The sequence below is a fragment of the Sapajus apella genome, unplaced genomic scaffold (assembly GCF_009761245.1).
Source record: "Sapajus apella isolate SASKATOON/1434 unplaced genomic scaffold, GSC_monkey_1.0 scaffold132, whole genome shotgun sequence".
NCBI classification, from domain to species: Eukaryota; Metazoa; Chordata; class Mammalia; order Primates; family Cebidae; genus Sapajus; species Sapajus apella.
Genome location: NW_022437072.1, coordinates 1105888 through 1122785, shown reverse-complemented (window position 1 = coordinate 1122785; position 16898 = coordinate 1105888). Strand labels below are relative to the sequence as shown.

The 16898-nt window shown below is 35.3% G+C and overlaps 1 protein-coding gene across 2 annotated transcripts in view; it reads right to left on the bottom strand.

Annotated features, from left to right (window-relative positions):
- The window catches only part of CDC73 (cell division cycle 73), a 124980-nt gene that overhangs the window by 17665 nt on the left and 90417 nt on the right, over positions 1 to 16898 (bottom strand). For both annotated transcript variants that reach the window (XR_004264151.1, XM_032262873.1), the window contains one exon: positions 777 to 938. Coding sequence is in view for 1 of the 2 variants with exons in the window: in XM_032262873.1 (XP_032118764.1) it covers positions 777 to 938 (162 nt within the window). In the remaining variant the exon portion in view is untranslated. The remainder of the gene's footprint in view (positions 1 to 776; positions 939 to 16898) is intronic.

Here is a 16898-nt window from a genome sequence, read left to right as displayed (position 1 = left end):
GTCTAATGTGTCATGCATGTATTGCATTTTCTGTATCACAGATACATACTCAACTACTACTCCAGTTTACAGAAATAAGGTAATTTGTGTGTCTAAATTTAGAGGCACTTTATATTATAAACAGCTTACTATTTTGTTAAAGAACATTTTAATGCAATAAAAGGGTCAAACCATGATAAAAGAGCTGTTCCTATTATTTTTATTAAATTATTCCCTTACAGTAAAAGTATGCCTTCACTTACCATTTCTTACCAGAAAATGAGAATTCTCCAAACCAAAAATCTAAAACATAGACTACCTTACAACATTAGTCTACAAGCTGATGCAGAATGAACATGTGGAAAGAATTTTTTATACTGGGTTTTCCAGAAGTTAGAATGTTTCTTCTTATAAGTAAAATCAAGTTTTCCTATCCAAAATATAAAGTTACTAAGGAATTATTAGAATGTTAACATTATTAATGACCAAATTAACATATATTAACATAGTTTTCAAGGACAGTTTCCATTTAGAACCCATGATAAAATCTGATACTTGCTTACACAAGAAAAAACCAACGATATACAGAAAACAAATGAATATTTAAAAAATATAGACTGCCAGGTCCAGTAGCTTGTGCCTGTAGTCCCAGCTTCTTGGGAGGCTGGGGCAGGAGAACTGATGGAGCCCAGGAGTTCCAGCTCTGCCTGGGCAAATACCATCATCATCAATGGCAATAACAACACTCATTCTCTTGGGTGCAATGCCTGTAAAAAGAAATCAATAGACTATCTTACCAGTCTTGAGGCATAAGTTTAAGGGGCTGGTCTACTACTCTATAAGGTACTGTGACACTAATTGCAGTGCCCCCTGGTTGGATCTGGTCTTTTCTTCTTTGTATTAGAGTTTCATTTTCTCGTTGACAACCTTGTTTCTTCTTTTCATCTGATGGGACAAATCTTTGAAAAAAACAAGAGATGAGAAAAATGTATTCCATGTGATGAAAATGGAAAAATAAACGCTATTTTAAAATAACTTTTTAAACATTAATAGTTTTAAACTAAAGATATTTGTTTTTAAATAAACCTGCTCTGCAAGTACAGATCATGAAGAGTACGGGTCTTCATACATCAAATAGAACTCAGGCTCACTCAGACTCTAGGTTGGTGTGTGTGTGTATGTGATCAACACACAATTTATATTCATTCAACTACCACTTAGCATTCTCCACACTAATCCTTATTTTCTCAAATTCTATTAGAGGGAAACTTCATGATAAGAGAAACTTTATTAGAAATAAAAAGGTCACTTGAAGTGAAAAAGCTGCTGTGGCTAGCAGGCTTCTTTATGTGACTTAGCCCATCCAGGAGCTTCACAAAACATTAAAAAAAAAAAAAAAAAGAAACATTTTATGCTTCAGCAAAATTACAAAAACACCATCATACTTCAGAGAGCTTTGAAAATTTTAAAGTATGAAAACTAAATCAGTGTATGATGATTATTTTAGGAAATACTGCGATTATTATCAACTAGTGGCATTTATCAACTTACTTACGTGGATCAATTCTCAAGACAGATATTCTTAAAAATAACAATCTGGATAGCTGTTGCCACCTCTAAAATTTGCTAATGTTCACAAAGTATTTTACAAGTCTTATTTTCTAAATATACACATAATCCCAACAGTCCAATAACGTATTTTATTAGCTATGATCTAGTCTCTACAATAAAATGGAGGGAATACAATCAATGTATGAGAGTGCCATTCTGCTTCGAAAGTTTAAGACATGAAAGGATGAAGGACCAAAAACAGAGGAGAACTTGCACTAACTGGAGTTCTCTGAAAAACTTCAATTCCATATATTGGATTCATCAGAAAGTGATATTAATTTTATTGTCTAGAAAGTTTTTAGTTCATGGTGATAATGATAATACTGAACTTTGTTTCTGAGCTGATTGTTCTCACATCCATTTTACATTTGATTAAAAAGTTAAGATTTCTATATCGTTTAAAAATTTCCCCCAGATAATAATTTGCTTCCTATGGCATTTGGTTTATTTATTAATCAAGCTAAGTGTAGAAAATGCCAAAGACAGTACTAATACTTTGGTTAATGAAACACATTATTTAAAATTTTAATAGGTGTACATTATTTGAGACTGTGTACTAGTAAAAAGCCACAACAAGCAAGCAGCCAAAAAAATTAATAAATAAAAAAATTTTAAAAAGCCATAACAAAAAATGTTTTAAGTGAATAGTACGTGCAGTATTATCATGCTATAACTTTCACAATATACATGTACAAAACACAGTCCCTGCCCTCTTGAACTTATGTTCCACACACACAGAACAAAGGGATTCTACCGCCAAGGGAAATGCTTTGCTTTATCTCAATCTGTAACTACATGGGATTTAAAATGTTTAAATTGTTAAATATAAGACTGCATCTCTCTCTTTTCTGGCTTCTGAAATTTTAACATGGTATTAAAGTATAAATTTACTTGTACGAAATTACTTATAAACTTTAATAATATGACTAGAATATAAAATACCTAAAAATGATTAAAATACCAAACTAACGAAAAATCTATGATACACCTATTTCAACTTTTGATGCCTAAGAAATAAGTTATACAGCATCTGCATGTCTACACATCAGTTGATGTTTTATAAAAGTTCAGAATCATTAACATGGTTTTTATAATTAACCACCATCCTAGAATTTTTAGATGCTCTAGCATGTTAATTTCCAATTATATCTAGGTATTTTCTTAGAATTGTAGTCACTTCTACTAGCAGTTGAAAAAGAAAAGAAAAAGAAAAAAAAAAAAGCTTTATTTCAAAATGCTTGTCAGCAAGGATCTCATTTGATAACATAAAAATAGATCTTATGACCTCTTCCCCTAAAGTTAAGTCTACTAAAAAGATTGGTATTCCACAGAGTCAATATAAGTTTTACCTGTTCACCCCACTGCAGTTAATCAAATCTAAGACACCAATGATTGTGAGACACACCATTATATTGTACCATTATATTGTGCCACTATGAAAGAAAAATATACTCCCAATTAAACTATGTATTCTACATAAATCAGTCAAGATCATCCCTCCAGAAAACTGGTTATTTCTTCTGGCTTCGGCTGCACTGCTGGATGTATGTGATAGGCAATTGTTTCATAGGTATCTCAGGCAAAATAGGTTCATCTACTATTGTCATCTTCCCTTTTTAGGTTCCATAAAGCACCTGGTTGTTGCTTTATAAAATAATATATATGGAATTAGAGCCAGGCGCGGTGGCTCACGACTGTAATCCCAGCACTTTGGGAGACCAAGGTGGGTGGATCATTTGAGGTCAGGAGTTTGAGACCAGTCTGGCCAACATGGTGAAACCCTATCTACTAAATATACAAAAATTAGCCAGGTGTGTTGGTGCATGCCTATAATCCCAGCTACTCTGAAGGCCGAGGCACGAGAATCACTCGAACCTGGGAAGCAGAGGTTGCAGTGAGGTGGGATCAAGCCACTGCCTGCCAGTCTGGATGACACAGAGACTCTGCCTCAGAAAAATAAAAAGGAATAGGGAAATAATTCTTCTAATGCAGAAGAATTCAAATATCAAATTTGCACTCCACTGCTTCATTTCAGTATAATATTGAATATACAACATTTTAATTGGCATAAAATTTACATACAGTGAAATGTGCAAATAGACAAGTTTTGATAAACGTATACTGAGTATAAGCACCATTCCAATCAAGACAAAGAACATCTGCATCAATCAGAAAGTTTCCATATATACCTTTCAGTCAAATGCCATTCTCCTTCCCAACAGGCAACCACTGTTCTGCTTTCCATTAGTTTTGCCTGTTTGGGGAATTCATATACACACTCATAATACCAGATGTATTATTTTGTACCTGGCTTCCTTCATTCAATGTAATGTTTCTGATCATCATACCTGCAGTGTGGTGTTATCAGTAGTTCATTCTTTTTTACTGCTAATTAAATTTCGATGATAAGAAAATATTCTCCTGCTGTGGACATTTGGATGTATCTTAGTATGTACAGGGCATAATAATAGAAACAGCACAGACTGACTGAGATGGCTTGTAAACAACAGAAATTTCTTTATCACTGCTCTGAAGGTGAGGAAGTCAAGATAAAGATATTGGCAGGTCTAGTGTCTAGCGAGGTCCCACTTCCTGGTTTGTAGACAGTATTTCTGCTGTGTCCTCATACAGAAGGAGGAGCAAAGAAGCTGTCTGGGATCACTTTCATAAGGGCGCTTATTCTATTTATGAGGACAGAACACTCGTGACCTAATTACTTCCCAAATACTGTGGCATTAGTGACTAAGTCTCAACATTACAGATTTTGTGGGACACAAATGTTCAGTCTACAGCAGGGTAGTTTCAAAGTCTGGGTTATTACACTTATATAAATATTCCTATATTAAGTGTTTTTGTGAACACATGCTTTCATTTCTCTTATATAAATACCTTTGAGTGAATTATGGGGTATGTGTAACTTTATAAGAAACTGCCAGGAAGTGTTCCAAAGCAGTTAAACCATTTTGTACTTCCACTAAAAATGTATGCGAGTTCTAGTCTTTTCAATTTTAGTCTTTCTAATGGGTATGTGAAATAGCATCTCAACATCATTTTAATTTTTACTTCCTCAATGACTGATGATACTGAGAATTTTTTTCATGTCCTTATTGGCCATTTGTATACCTTCTTTTGTGGAGTGTCAATATCTCTTATTTTTAATTGGATTTTAAAAAATATTGACACACAGGATTCTAGATATCAATCTTTTGTTAGAAATGTGCAATAAAAAGATTTCCCCTCAGCATGTGCCTGGCCTTTTCATTTTCTTAGTGGTGTCTTTTGATGAATGGAAGTTTTAAAATTTCTTTCTTTTATGGTTCACCCTTTAAAAAACAAAAAAACAAAAAACAAAAAAACACTATTTCAGGGTCACAAAAACATCCTATTATGCTTTATTCTAGAAGCCTTAAAGTTTTAGCTTTTAAGTTTGTGTGTATAATCTATCTTAAATAAATGTTTGTATATGGTGTTAGGTAATGGTTGAGTCATTCCTCTCCACTCATATATTTATCCAATTATTCCAGTACTATTTTTGTTGATAAGGCATTCATTTCTCAATTGAATTGCAGTGACGTCTTTGTCAAAATAGCATAGGCCCATTCATGCAATCTCCATTATTTTCATTCATCTATCTGTCTATCTTTATATCATTAGGGCAATGCGTGGATTACTACAGCTTGATACTAAGTCTTGAAATCAGATAGTGTACGTCCTCCCTCTTTGTTCCTCCATAGTAACTGTTTCAATGTTAAATCGCACTGCCTCTTTTTTAAAGGCATTTTGCATTACATTTAAATTCAACATATATAGTGCCATCTATGCACATATCTCACAGAACTGATGAAACTATGAATTGCCATCACTATTTTGTGCATGTGCCAGTAATAAAACTATGTCAGGACTGCCACCTAGCCACAGCAACTCTAAGATAACATCAATTATATGACATCTCACAATTTCAGAGATATTAAATCATGAGAAATAACTGTCTAAAGTATGTAATACTCTAGACCTAATTAAACTTAACAAAGAATGTGACCAAAGTGCTATATATTACATTATCAATTTAGCTACACTAGGTCAACTGTCAATTTATCCTGTTCTATTACAACTCCACTCTCAGCTTAGAAGCATCAGCTAGTGGCAGCAATGACCAGATGGAATACAATTTAGCATGCTAAATAGGGTAAAATTTAAGTCTATCAAGTACTACCCAGACTTAAGCCATAAATTACAAACAACTTTATTTCTATGCCTCCTCTTGCACAAGAAGTCTGAACAAATTGGTTCTGGTCTATCAATACATAATAACACAGTTGTCTATAAGGTAGCATCCAAAAGGTAAAAATGCATCTGAAATTCAAATATGATGAATGTTGTTAATTTTCATTTCCTAGGCTATAAAACTTTAAATATGTCTCTGTTTATATTTAAGCATTTACTTAATTCTAAATTTAAGCCATATGTATTTCACTATGAACTTATCTTCTTCATTCAAAGTACAATTCAATTTTCTACAATTTTACAGTGAGCTATTTTAATTGTTATTATAGTAATCTACAAAGTCTGTCATATCCCTACTATACTTCAGGTTTCTATTTTTGTCTTTTCTTCCTTCCTTTTTTTAAACGAGGCCTTGCTATTGTGCCTAGGCTGGTCTCAAACTTTGAACGCCTGGACTCAAGCAATCCTCCCATCTCAGCCTCCCGAAGTGCTGAGATTACAGGCATGAGGTACCATGGCAGACCTAGACTTCAGGTTCCTGAAGACAGAGCCAATGGTTCAGCTATACGGCACTCACATCAGCTAGCGTGCTGCCTTACACATAGCACCCGAATCAGAGCACAGCTAAATGAAATGGAAACAAACAAAAAGGAATACAAAAGGTAATAAAAAAAAAATCTGGTTCTTTGAAAAGATAAATAAAATTGACAAACCATTAGCAAGATTAACCAAGGAAAGAAGAGAGAAAATCCAAATGAACTCAATTAGAAACAAAACCAGAGATATTACAACTGACACCACAGAAATATAAAATATCATTCAAGGCTACTATGAACACCTTTACGTGTGTAAACTAGAAAACCTAGAAGAGACGGATAAATTCCTGGAAAGATACAACCCTCCTAGCTTAAATCAGAAAGAATTAGATACCCTGAACAGACCGATAACAAGCAGCAAGATTGAAATGGTAACTTAAAAATCAGCAACCAAAACAGTCCAGGACCAGAAGTATTCACAGCTGAATTCTACCAGTTCAAAAAAGAATTGATACCAATCCTTCTAACACTATTCCACAAGATAGAGAAAGAGAATCCTCCCTAAATCAGTCTATGAAGCCCATGATACCCTAATACCAAAACCAGGAAAGAACATAACCAAAACAGAAAACTACAGCCCAATATCCCTGATGAACATAGATGTAAAAATTCTTAACAAAATACAGCTAACCAAATCCAACAATGTATCAAAAAGATAACCCACCATGATCAAGTGGGTTTCATGCCAGGGATGCCGGGATGGTTTAACATACGCAAGTCAATATATGTGATACACCACATAAACAGAATTTAAAACAAAAATCACATGATCTGAACAGATGCAGAAAAAGCATTTGACAACATCCAGCATCACTTTATGATTAAAACTCTCAGCAAAATTGGCATACAAGGGGCATACTGCAATGTAATAAAAGCCATCTATGACAAACACACAGCTAACATAATTCTGAATGAGGAAAAGTTTAAAGCATTCTCTCTCAGAACCAGACCAAGAAAAGGATGTCCACTCTCATCACTTCTATTCAACATAGTACTGTAAGTTCTAGCCAGAGCAATCAGACAGGAGAAAGAAATCAAGGGCATCCAACGCTGTAAAGAGGAAGTCAAACTGTCACTGTTTGCTATTATGTGACTGTACACCTAGAAAACCCTAGACTCCTCCAGAAGTTCCTAGAACTGATAAATAATTCTATAAAGTTTCCAGATACTAAACTAATGTACACAAAGCAGCTCTCCTAAACACCAACAGCGACCAAGCAGAGAATGAAATCAAGAACTCAACTCCTTTTACAATAGCTACAAAAAAAAAAAAAACTACAAAACACACACACAGAACAACACTTAGGAATATATCTAACCAAGGAAGAGAAAGATCTTTACAAGGAAAGCTATAAAGCACTGCTGAAAGAAATCATAGATGACAAAAGCAAATGGAAACATATCCCATGCTCACTGATGGGCAGAATCAATATTGTGAAAATGACCATATTGCCAAAAGCAATCTACAAATTCAATGCAATTTCCATCAAAATACTATCATCATTCTTCACAGAACTAGAAAAACAATCCTAAAATTTACATGCAACCAAAAAAGGGCCCAGATAGCCAAAGTAGGACTAAGCAAAAAGAATAAATCTAGAGGCAGCAAACTGCCTGATTTCAAACTATTCTATAAGGCCATAGTCACCAAAACAGCAAGGTACTGATATAAAAATAGGCACACCGACCAACAGAACAGAACAGAGAACCCAGAAATAAACCCAAATACTTAAGCCAACTGATCTCTGACAAAGCAAACAAAAACGTAAAGTGGTGAAAGGACACCCTATTCTATAAATGGTGTTGGGATAATTGGCAAGCCACATATAGGAGAAAGAAACTGGATCATCTCTCACCATATATAAAAATCAACTCAAGATGGATCAAGGACTAGGCCTGAAACCATAAAAATTCTAGAAGATAACATTGGAAAAACCCTTCTAGACACTGGCTTAGTCATTTGATGACCAAGAACCCAAAAGCAAATGCAATAAAAACAAAGATAAATGGCTGGGACTTAAAGAGCTTTTGCACGGCAAAGGGAACAGTCAGTCAGCAGAGTAAACACTCAACTCACAGAGTAGGAGAAAATCTTTATAATTTATATTTCTGATAAGGGACTAATATCCAGGATCTACAACAAACTCAAATTATCAAGAAAAAAAAAAAATCCCAGGAAAAAGTGGGCTAAGGACATGAATAGACAGCTCTCAAAAGAAGATAAACAAATGGCTAACAAACATGAAAAAATGTTCAACGTCATTAATGATCAGGGAAATGCAAATCAAAACAAAATGTGGTTTCACCTTACTTTTGCAAGAATGGCCATAGTCAAAAAATCAAAAAATAACAGATGTAGGTGTTGATGAGGTGAAAAGGAAACACTTCTACACTGCTACTGGGAATGTGAACTAGTACAACCACTATGGCAAACAGTGTGGAGATTCCTAAAGAACTAAAAGTAGAACTACAATTTGATCCAGCAGAATACATCACTATACAAAAAAGATACTTGTATATGCATGTTTATGGCAGCACAATACACAACTGCAAAAATGTGGAACCAACCCAAATGCTCGTCAATCAATGAGTGGATAAATAAACTGATCACCCACACACACACCATGGAATACTACTCAGCCATAAAAAAGAAGGAATGAATGGCAATTGTAGCAACCTGGATGGAAGTGAAAACTATTATTCTAAGTGAAGTAACTCAGGAATGGAAAACCAAATACTGAATGATCTCACTCGTAAGTGGGAGCTAAGCTCTGAGGATGCAAAGCATGAGAATGACACAGGACTTTGGGGATGCAGAAGGAAAGTGTAGGAGGGAGGTAAGGGTTAAAAGACTACAAATCAGGTTCAGTGTATACTGCTCCAATGATGGGCACACCAAAATCTCACAAATTACCATGAAACAACTTAGTCATGTAACCAAATACCACCTGTTCCCCCAAAACCTATGGAAATAAATTGTTTTTTAACACAAAAGTTAAAAAGATAAATTTTGGGAACATAATAAATCTTTAAACCAACAGAAAAAAAAAGAAAAAAGAAAACACATTCAGCATTCTCAAACATTGGTTTAACTAAAAAACTGGTCTGAAATAATTCTTTTGATAAAACCATGTTTGTTCTTCAAATTTCTTTTTCTTTTTTTTTTTTTTTGAGACAGGGTCTCACTCTGTCACCAGGCTGGAGTGTGATGACGTAATCTTGGCTCACTGCAACCTCCACCTCTAGGGTTCAAGCGATCTCCTGCCTCAGTCTCCCAAGTAGCTGGGACTATAGGTGCGTGCCACCACACCTGGCTAATTTTTGTATTTTTAGTAGAGACCGGGTTTCGCAATGTTGTCCAGGATGGTTTCAATCCCTTGACCTCGTGATCTGCTTGCCTCGGCCTCCCAAAGTGTTGGGATTACAGGCGTGAGCCACCATGCCCAGCCTGTTATTTAAGATTTCTAAGTCCTCTTGAGACCACCATTTGGAAATTATGACAATTGTATTCATATACATACACATATATGTATATGTATATAAAGATTTAAGGAACAATGGCATGAGTAAACATCAACAAATTATGACCTTTAGAAACCATGGCTTTATTCTGTTTCTGGTAGGATAATATGATAGATCCCCTAAGTAACTGCAACAATAATTCCAAAGAAAACAATTAAACAGTAGATCTCACGAAATGAGTAATCTGGTAGTTATCAGAGACCAAGAAGCGTGGGGGAGTGGAGGAGCTAGAGAGCAGTTGATTAATGGGTACAGAAATACAGATAGAAGAAATTAAGACCCAGTGTTCAATAAATCAGTAGTGTTGACTATAGTAAACAATAATTTATAGTTTATTTCAAAATACCTATTAAAGAATAATTTTAATATTCCCAGCATAAAGGTAAGTGTTTAAGGTAATGGATATACTAATTACCTTTATTTAATTATTACACATTATAAGAACGTATCAAAATATTACATGTACCCCAAAATATGTGGATCTGTTATGCATCAATACAAAAAAAAAAGGAAAAAAGAAAAAAATGTCTTAAAAGCATATCTGAGCTAGCTAGCAAGGTATAAAAAATACGTGGGCCAAAGACCGAGTAAAAAGAGAGGAACTCAAAGAAGTAAGAATAACACTGCAGACTGCTATCCATGGAAGGGATTTGCAAACCAATTAAAGTTAAGCTTGGTTTTTCACTATATTTCAATGGGCTCCTGAAATAGAAAACCAGTCTAAATTCTGCTCACCATAGAAAGTCTAGTGACAGTTTCTTTCCTAATAAAGTTGAGACTCAGGGATTAAGTTCGACATAATGGTAAACTAGAAAGAAACTCACTGTCCACCCTCTTCCCCTACAACCCCTAACTCTAGCCCTAACACCTATTTTGACAATTTCAAGGAAAATCAAATGTCTCAGCTGGTAAAACTGACCTCATTTGACTTTGCAGCAAGAACGATATTTAGACAATAAAAACCTCCAATAGGGAATTTAAAGTTACTCTAGATTGATAAAGCTCCCAGGTGCTTAGCAGATACAGATGCACATCTTCTCTGGAGTTCCCTCACATTCACTTGGAGATCAAAGAATTTCTACAGAAGTAATTCCAAAGAAAATGAACACTAAATTAGTAAATTAACAAAATAAAAAACAATAAAATGAACAGTAAAAAACTAAACACACAAGGAAACAAGTTATCATGTAGGAGACAACATTCAAAGGAAGATGACTAAGGACTTCAAATGCTACAATTACCAAAAATCAAGGCTTATAAAACAAGCTTACAAATATGTACAGTAAAAAAGAATTACAAAGACAGGTCATGGTTGGAAAAATAACTAAACAGAACCACAAAAACTGAAATATAAAACAACCAAAATTTAAGATGCAATGAATAGGCTTAAGATCAGATTAAAGTGTGGCCAAAGAAATAGGCAACTATAAATCAAATTTAACGAAATGATGAAAAATGCATGCAACAGAGAAAAAGAAATAGGAAATGGAATCATTTAAGAAACACAGAAGATAGATTGAGAAGGTCTAAAGTATGTCTCATTTAAGTTCCAGAAAGAGATGAAAAGAAAAAAAAAAAAAAAACAAGGGGATAGGGAACAGAACATATGCCAAAAAAAAAAAAAAGCATATCATATTTCACAGATTATCAAAAGTAAGGGCCAAGACTTTCAGAACTGATGAAAAACAACCAATACAGATATAATTCTGACAAATTCCGAGTGGTATATATAAAAAAGAAATCTGTATCTAGCTATAGCAGATAAATTTAAAATGATCTTTAAAATAACCACATGGAACAGATTCCCCTCATAGGACTGATTATCACACTAACAACTTCTCATCATCAAAACAAAGGAAGCTAAAAGATAGTGGAGTAATATTTTCAGTGTGATGGGGGAAAAAATAAACTCCCATATTACTTTCCAAAATGGCAATATCATTTTGCATTGCCTGGGGCTGTTGGGAACAAGTACTATTCTCAGTCCAGTCTAAGCTCCAGTAATTTTTCTGCCTGCTTCCCTCCCGGTGACTGTTTCCCAGGCCTCAAGCAGTTTTCTCACATGCATGTGCTGAATAGTATTTGGCAGATGCAAGGTGAACCCTCTACATAGCTTTTGAGCAATTTCTGTGCACAATCTCTCCTCTTTGGAACTTGGTCCCGTGTGGCTGCCAACATGGCCCAAATCAGGAAGTTACATCCAATCATTTATTTTAAATAACCTTACAGTTCCACTAAACAACTTTCAAGATCATGTTTATAGATGTATTGTGTATTTTTTTTAATATTTCCATAATATAATCTTAATTTTGTTAGGATGTTAAAGGGTTTTGTTTTGTTTCATTTACTTATTGAAGGGACAGAAAACTAAAGAATCCTCAATTTTACATAAAACCAAATAGAATCTATGCCAACTTGAGCTATGAGTTACAGCCAGTACCATAATTGTGTGGAGGAGGTTTCAATTATGCATTAATTACATAGCAAAGCCTCCAGCTGACTCAAACTGTAGGGGAGATGTCAGTTGCAATGAGGTGTTAAACAATGAAGGGAGTGTTTTAAGCTTGGAAGAAACATTAGGCATAGTCTATCCTAAGAATGTGGTCTGTTTAATTGTCTGGCTTCCCCAGTAAACAAGACTAAAGAGAAAGATACTGAAATTTACTTTGTGATTTCTTGCACTATTTACTATCTTGTGCTATAAAACAGTGTTTAATATTAGATTTGTAATACATTCAGATGAATACTGCAAAGGTTCTTGAGAGTGGAGAATGAAAGACAATTTCTTTTTTTAACATTCCACAAACTCACTGTAAATTTTGTATAACCAGTCAAACATATTTATTTCTAAAAAGTTGTCAATTACTAAAATTTGTGAGAACTGGATAATACCAAATTCACAAATTATAAAATGGATTAAAAAATAGAGTAAATGCAAAAACCAAAACAAAACAAAAAACACACAACAAGTGTAATGAAGTATCAAGGGAACTAAAATCAAATCCCAGGTGTGGCTATGACTACTATATATCAAAAAAGGTATTTCAGTTTGAAAATAAATGCAATAAATTAATTCACAGGTTGCACAAACATACATGCACAAAAACCAAACTTTAAATTTCAGGTATGTAAATCCCCCCCTGCTCTTCAATCCTTTTCAAATTGTTTCCTTCTCTTTTTCTTTTTCTTATTTACTTAGTACTCATTACTAGGCCAACACTGTTTTAAACAATGTAGCTACAGATAACAATAAAATAACAAACCCTTGTCTCTGAGGAAATCATAATTTAGTTGGAAAGAACAGAGATAGACTGCAAGGCACAGAAACTATTACCAAAAAAAAAATATATTTCAAATTATAAATCATAAAAAACCATGTATACTGACTAAAAGGTGGAAACCTGATACAAAAACTAAACAAATTTTCGAAGCAGTTAATGTAATCCATTTCTGTGAGTCTGACAGTTTCTGTTATATTATCAAATCTATTTCAAGGACCAAAAGTATATCTTGTTGACAAAACTGTAAATTACTTAAGCTCAGCAGGTGACATACGCAATCAAAAAACTCACATCTGCCAGAATACTAAAACTTTTCTATAAAAGCCATACAATTAATGAAAAAGAGCTCAATGAATATTTTGTCATTCGAAAGTATCACAAATGAATTCAGGTATGAATATACTTGTATGTTCCAGGATACCTATACTTTGTAAAGAAAGCTACTTTAAATTCAGTTCTGCCTTTAGTGAAATGTGAAATCCACAAATACAGCAACTTGTTTTGTTTCTCAGTTTGAATCAGTTAAAAGCAGCATGGTTCCCTGCACCTCCTCCCCCCACATGAAGGGGCTTTTCTTCGTTCAAAAGTTATCATTGTTACTTTACTGAGAAAGAAGCCAGAGCATTTACATTCCTCTTTTGGGTATTAATTATGTTGCTAAATAAAATTGCTTTCCTAGTGATAAAATTTTTAACAGGAAATTCTAAACATCAGAGCATTCAGATTATAAAATATAATTATTCTAACACTGACTTAGGCCTTCAATCTTGTAGAAGACTTTGTTTTGTTCTGGATTATAATCACACAACTATCAAGGCCAGAATAAAATCCAATTTCTTTCTTTCTTTTGCTACTCTTTCCTCTTATTTAGTATTCTTTTTCGACTTTTACTTTACGTTGAGGAGGTGCACGTGCAGGTTTGTTACACAGGTATACTGCATGTCACTGGGATATGGTGCACAAATTATTTCATGACTCAGGGTAATATGCACAGTACACAACAGATAGTTTTTTGATCCTCTCTTCCTACCTTCCACCCTCAAGAAAGCCCTGGTATCTTTGGTTTCCCTCTTTGTGTACAACATGTACTCAATGTCTACCTCCCACATAGAACATGCGGTATTTGGTTTTCTGTTTCTGTGTTAATTTGTGAGGATAATGTCTTCCAGCTGCATCCATGTTGTTGCAAAGGACATGGTTTTGTTGTTTTTATGACTGCATAGTATTCCATGACATACATATACCAGATTTCTTGACCCAATCCCCTGCTGATGGGAATCTTGGTTGATCCCATGTCTTTGCTACTGTGAAACATGCCACGATGAATATAAGAGTGCGTGTGTCTTTTTGGGAGAAAGATTTATATTCCTCTGGCTATATATCCAGTAATTGGACTGCTGGGTCAAATGGTAGTTCTGTTTAAAGGTTTTTGATAAATCTGCAAACTGCTTTACACAGTGGCTGAACTAATTTACATTCCCACCAGCAGCACTTTGAGCATTCCCATTTCTCCACAACCTCACCAAGATCTACTATTTTCTGATATTTTAATAATAGCCATTTTGACTGGTGTGAGATGATATCTCATTGTGGTTTTGATTTGCATTTCTCTAATGATTAGTGATGTTAATTATTTTTTCCTACGTTTGTTGGCCATGTGCATATCTTCTTTTGAGAAGTGTCTGTTCATGTCCTTTGCTCAGTTTTTAATGGGATTGTTTGTTTTATGCTTAGGGTCCTTATAAATTATGGGTATTAGACCTGTATCAGATGCATATCTTCCAAATATTCTCTCCCATTCTGTATGTTGTCTGTTTACTCTGTTGACGGTGTCTTTTAAACTGCAGAAGCTTTTTGGTTTAGCTCCCATTTGTCTATTTTTGTTTTTGCTGCATTTGCTTTTGAAGACTTCATCATAAAATGTTTACCAAGGCCTACGTCCAGAATGGTATGCTCTGTTTTTTTCTACGGTTTTTACAGTTTCAGGTCCTACATTTAAGTCATTTAATCCACCTCAAGTTGATTTTTGTATATGGTGAAAGTAAGTGGTTGGTCTCAATCTTCTGCATTTGGCTAGCCAGTTATCTTAGCATCACTGAATAAGGAGCCCTTTCCCCACTGCTTGTTCCTGTTGACTTTGTCAAAGAGCAGCTGGTTCCTGGTGGACAGCTTTATTTCTGGATTCTCTAACCTGTTCCACTGGTCTGTGTGCCTTTTTTCTACCAGTACCATGCTGTTTTGGTTACTCAAGTCTTGTTGTATAGTTTGAAACTGTGTAGTGTGATGCCTCCCCAACTTTGGTCATTTTGCTTCGGATGCTTTGTTGTTCTGCCTTTTTGTTTCCATATGGATTTTACCATAGTTTGTTCAAATTCTGAGAAAAATGAAATTTAGTAGTTTGCTAGGAGTAGCAGTGAATCCGTAAGTGGTTCTGGGCAGTATGGCCACTTTCATAATATTGATTCTTCTTATCCATGCACATAAAATGTTTTTCCATTTGTGTCATCTCTGATTTCTTTCGGCAGTGTTTTGTAATGCTTGTTGCAGAGTTCTTTCACCTCTCTGGTTAGCCAGGGAAGGCAGGGAAGGAAGGGGAGAGAGGGGGATAGAGGGAGAGAGGGATAAGGTAGAGGGTCTTTGTGATAAGGTAGAGGGTCTCACTAGCTGGTTAACACAAGCTGCCTACAGGGCAAATCAAAAGAGCACCCTATAATACATGCCCACTGGGGCTTCAGCTGTAAACACCCACCAAAAGACACGACTGTGGGGTCGGAGCCCCACAGCCGGCCCATCTATCTATGTGCTCCCCTAGAGGTGTGAGCAGCAGGGCACTGAAGAAGCGAGGCACACCCGCACTGCACGCCCTGCAAGGGGGGCAAGGAAACCTTTCCCATTTCAGCACTACGTTGAACAGAGGTGGGGAGAATGGACATCCTTGGTTTGTTCTGGTTCCCAAGGGGAATGCAGCTTTTGCCTGTTGAGTATGATTTGGCTGTGGGACTATCACAGACAGCTCTTATTATTTTGAGGTATGTTGCTTTGATGGGTAGTTTGTTGAAGGTTTTTAACATGAAGAGATGTGAGGATTTATTGAAATCCTTTTCTGCCCCTACTGAGATGATCATGTAATTTTTTAGTTCTGTTTATGTGATGAATCATGTTTACTGATTTATGTATGTTGAAGGCATCTTGCATCCCAGGGATAAAGCCTATTTGATGATAGCGTTTTAGCTTTTCGATGCACTGCTGGATTCGATTTTCCAGTATTTTGCTGATTTTTGCATCTATGCTCATCAGGGGTACTGGCCAGCAGTTGTGTGTGTTTGTTTTTTATTGTCCCTCTGCCAGGTTTCGGTATCAGAGTGATGCTGGCTTCATAAAAGGAGTTAGGGAAGTCCCTCCTCCCTGATTTTCTGGAGCAATATCAGTAGGATGGGTACCAGCTCTCCTTTATACATCTGGTAGAATTCGGCTATGAATCTGTCTGGTTTGGGGTTGAGGGGCTTCTGGTTGGTAGCTTATTTTTACTACTGATTCAAATTGGAAACTCATTATTGGTCTGTGAAGGATTTCAATTCCTTCCTAATCCAATCTTGAGAGGTTGTATGTTTCTCGGAGTTTATCCTTTTAGGTATTCTGGTTTGTGTCCACAGAGGTCTTCACAGTCTCTGAAGGTATTCTGTAT